Below are 4,235 nucleotides of genomic sequence, written 5' to 3' on the forward strand. Positions count from 1 at the left end.
TCGCTTGGTTTTCTTGCTGCTGAACTTGGACCCGAATTTTATTATGAACAGATGCTCCGTTCTAAGGAGTCCTTGGAGGTCTCAGCCAATACACATTGCTCCATCTCAACATAGAGGAGAGAACATGTTAAAACTGGGTAGGTGGGTTCCAGGCCAGGCTGCAGGTACAATGTCCTGTGACCCGACAGAGCACTGGGCATAGAGTTCTGCCTTCACTTAACTGAAAGAACAGAAACTAAAACCGGGTCTTCCCCAGCAGATATAGGTGTTCCACTATTCCGGGAAGCCCAAAACCAGAATATCACAAAAGGGTAGTTCAGCTCTGAAAAACGGTTTCTGAATAATTTTTAGAATGTAATCTCAGTAATTAATGGAGAGTGGAGGAGGGGTGGGTGCCACAGCTCTAGTCAGAAGACAAGTTTCCGGAAACCATTCTCTCCTTCTACCGAGGATTCACAGGATTGAACTCAGGGATTGAGCTCATGGATGGAGTGCTTTTTCCTGCTGAGCCCCAGATTCTGTCTCCAGCACCAAGGAAGTAAATGCAAGCACCTGGCTTGTCAGGATCATTCTTCCTCAAGGTCCGTGCCAGCCAAACTCAAAACAATTCTTCCCTTGTCAGGCAAAAGCGAGTTGATTGGGTATGCATGCGAAGCCTACTTCGCACTGTAAAGACCATACATAGGTGTGTATATGCAGAGCACCTGACAGGAGTTTTTCTCCGCTCCAGTTTTTTGTCCTCCGGGTCAGTGCAGTGGCTCCGCCGATACGTAAGGGGGCGCGCGCGTCCTCGCCTTTCCCGCCAACTAAGCGGCGATGCAGCCCGGCCTCCCGAGGCGACCTCTTCGCGGGAGGGGCGGTTCCTGTTCCGGGTCACGAAGGACCCGGATGCGAACGTGCTATATAAGCACCCAGCGCGCGCTGCCCCTCCCTTTCTGAGACCTGGTGGTACGTGTCGCGGAGCTCTGTCAAGGTTGCTCCGTCCTGACTCACCGCTGTTCGCTCCTGCTGAGGAACAAGTCGGTCAGGAAGCCGCGCCTCAGCCATGGTGAGGTGGGGGACGGCGCCACGCGGCCTGGGGCGTCGGCGGGGCTCGAGTTTCCGGGGCACCGGGAGCGCAGATCCCGGGAGCGGGCTCCCGCCGCGGCGAGGGCCCGGGAACGGGTCCGGATGGCGGTTGTGTAGGAGTGGGCCGCGACTTACGGTTCGCTGTTTGTTTTTCCGCCTGTGTGATAACAGGCATTTAAAGATACCGGAAAGACGCCCGTGGAGCCCGAAGTGGCGATTCACCGAATTCGAATCACGCTCACCAGCCGCAATGTGAAGTCGCTGGAGAAGGGTCAGTACCGGGCTTTGGGCGGTTTCGTGGTGCCTTGCGCCGTCGGCCATGAGGAGATACCTACTGTGTTGAATTAAGATGATATTTCTTATACGCTATTCTGAGCCGACAGGCTGACTTCTGTAAAACGATTCGAATTATTCTGAATTAACTGAACGACCGTGTTTTCTTCACCTACAGTTTGTGCGGACTTGATCAGAGGCGCAAAGGAAAAGAATCTAAAAGTGAAGGGACCGGTCCGCATGCCTACCAAGGTAAGCGACAGATAGACTCTAGTAGTGGTATATATGGGTGGTGAGAGTTGCGTTTGACTGCCAAAGAAACTCTTAAGATTAAATTTACATTCTTACAAACAAGTTACTAGGTGCCAGATATCTGGTGTTGATTGGGTATGATGCCTTTATTAAAGCGATAGGCGCCAAGAGATCTACTGTCTTGTGAATGTTGCTGAGACCTGTTAACATGGAGGAAATGTTTCATAAGGAATGTACTAGTTTATTTTGTTTTATTGCAGACATTGAGAATCACTACCAGAAAAACGCCTTGTGGTGAAGGTTCTAAGACGTGGGATCGGTTCCAGATGAGGATCCACAAGCGACTCATTGATCTACATAGTCCTTCTGAGATTGTTAAGCAGATTACTTCCATCAGTATTGAGCCAGGAGTCGAGGTTGAAGTCACCATTGCAGATGCCTAAGTCAACTGTTTGAATAAATTGACTTAATTGTTAAATTTTGCTGGCTTTTATTCAGAGTTTTTTGTTTCTAATTCATGTTTGTGAGCATGAATGTGTGTCACAGGGGTGTCAGGTGTTTTTTTTAAACCACCATGTAGATTTTGGAAACCCAACCTGCATCCGCAGAACAAGTTCCTTAACCACCTAGCAAGTACTGAAGCATTAAACTGCTTTTAGAAATAAAGGTGTGCTAACAGATTGGTCAAGTAAAAAAGAACAGATGTTAGGTTTTCTAGAGGGCGCTGGGCCAATTTAAAGGCTGTTTGGTTAATAGAAGAGCAGATGCATCCTTGATCCTTAAGTCTGGGGATGTATTTTTTTTTTTTTTTTTCCGGTTTTTTGAGACAGGGTTTCTCTTTATAGCCCTGGCTATCCTGAAACTCACTCTGTAGACCAGGCTGGCCTCGAACTCAGAAATCCTCCTGCCTCTGCCTCCCAAGCGCTGGGATTAAAGGCGTGCGCCACCATCGCCCGGCGTATTTTTGTTTTGGGATAGGGTCTCCATACAGAACTGGCTGGCCTCAGCAAGTATCAATCTGATTTGATTGCCTCTGCTTCCAAAGTACTGAAATTAAAGGTAGGGAAGGAACCACAGTATTGGCCATTCTGGGTTATTTGAAATGGATTCTGCGGCCATGCTTAGAATTCTGCCTTCTCAGCTACAGGCATGAGCCACTATGCCTGGTTTGTTTTGTGTCTTGTTACTAATAGACATCCAAAGACTAGTATACTAAGGAAAATTAGACCCAAGGTACCCTTTGCTTTTTCCAGGTGATTTGTGAAGGGCAGGGTGGCCTCTCCCATGTCACAGTACTTGGAGTATTCCTGTTGCAAGGTCACTGCAACTTTTGGTTTTGGGGACTTGGACTAGAGCCTGTGTGTGCCACATTGACTAGCTGAACTAATCTCTAATTCCATCTAAAACTTAGAAGACCTCAGTCATTCATATGTTAAGCTGGAAAATAAAACAGCCTAGAGTGCTATGTTGAATTCAAGTGAGTAAAGCAGGTTCTAGATAGTAGAAGCTGGGTTTGAGTTGAGGCTAGGCTTAGGTACTGTAGAACTCTAAGCCTTTTTAAATGTTATTTTATACAGTGGATAAATTTCTGTTAGAACAGTTTCTAGAAGTACTTAATATGTAAATAATACTATTTGTATTCTAAGTCAGAAATCTGCCTCCTGAATGTCACCTTAACCACCTAGCAAATTTTTAATTTTTCACATAATTTGCACTTTTTACATGTCTTTGGATATGAGCCTAGGCTTTTGCTTTTGGACTAGACTGTAGTTCATTACATTTACCTGCTTACTTCCTCAGCTACCTTACAGTCTTAAGCCCACTTGCCTGGGAGTGGTACCTCCCGTTAACAGTGGAAATTCCAACAGGTTAATCTGATGGAGGTGTGTAAATTTGATAGTTAGCCAGCAAGAACTGGCCTCTAAACAGCTATGCGTGTTACTCAGTATCTTGAGAGTTACTTGAAAGACTTTTAACATCATTTAGGACCAAAGAATGTTTTTGTGGGTAAAGCTATATCTCCACCCACGAGTTGTTTCCATTTAGTATGTAAAGTACATGGATTAAAAATTAATGCTTTGGCTGGGCGGTGGTGGCGCCTGCCTTTAATCCCAGCACTTGGGAGGCAGAGGCAGATGGATTTCTGAGTTCAAGGCCAGCCTGGTCTACAGAGTGAGTTCCAGGACAACCAAGGCTACACAGAGAAACCCTGTCTCAAAAAAAACCAAACAAACAAAAAATTAATGCTTTAAAAATTAAAATTCATAAACAATTTGGTAACTAAGGCCTTTAATCCCAGCAGAGACAGGTGGATCCCTAATGTCAAGACCAACTTGGTCTACATAATTTACACCAGCCAGGACAGTCTCAAAACTATTTGAGAATCAATACTTGGAAAACCACTTTTAGAGACTTGAATCTAAGGATAGGCTAATCAGGTAGGAACCATGAGTCATTGATCCTGGGACTCTTGTATGAGTTAAAAGCAGGAATTAACTTTCTCTGAGAGTATGCTGTTTTAGGAATGCAACCTAGTGATTACCAAAAGCATTGAAGCCACTTCACTGCAGTCTCAGGTTTCTGCATCTGACATTGCTGGGACTCTGTGGGGTTTATGGTTGTAAAATAAAACAAGCAAAAGG

At 45.6% G+C, this 4,235-nt stretch overlaps 1 protein-coding gene and 1 non-coding gene across 2 annotated transcripts; both read left to right on the forward strand.

Moving 5' to 3' along the window:
- Window positions 1-898: 898 nt before the first annotated feature.
- On the forward strand, window positions 899-2,076 carry Rps20 (ribosomal protein S20). Its single transcript, XM_031368787.1, has 4 exons — window positions 899-1,048; window positions 1,240-1,339; window positions 1,520-1,593; window positions 1,854-2,076. Exons 1-4 carry the CDS (start codon window positions 1,046-1,048, stop codon window positions 2,034-2,036), a joined length of 360 nt encoding a protein of 119 aa, XP_031224647.1. The 5' UTR covers window positions 899-1,045; the 3' UTR covers window positions 2,037-2,076.
- Window positions 1,383-1,450, forward strand: LOC116089677. Its single transcript, XR_004118434.1, has one exon. It is a non-coding gene; the product is annotated as a small nucleolar RNA U54 (small nucleolar RNA).
- Window positions 2,077-4,235: the final 2,159 nt, after the last annotated feature.

This window comes from Mastomys coucha, unplaced genomic scaffold (genome assembly GCF_008632895.1).
Source record: "Mastomys coucha isolate ucsf_1 unplaced genomic scaffold, UCSF_Mcou_1 pScaffold14, whole genome shotgun sequence".
NCBI classification, from domain to species: Eukaryota; Metazoa; Chordata; class Mammalia; order Rodentia; family Muridae; genus Mastomys; species Mastomys coucha.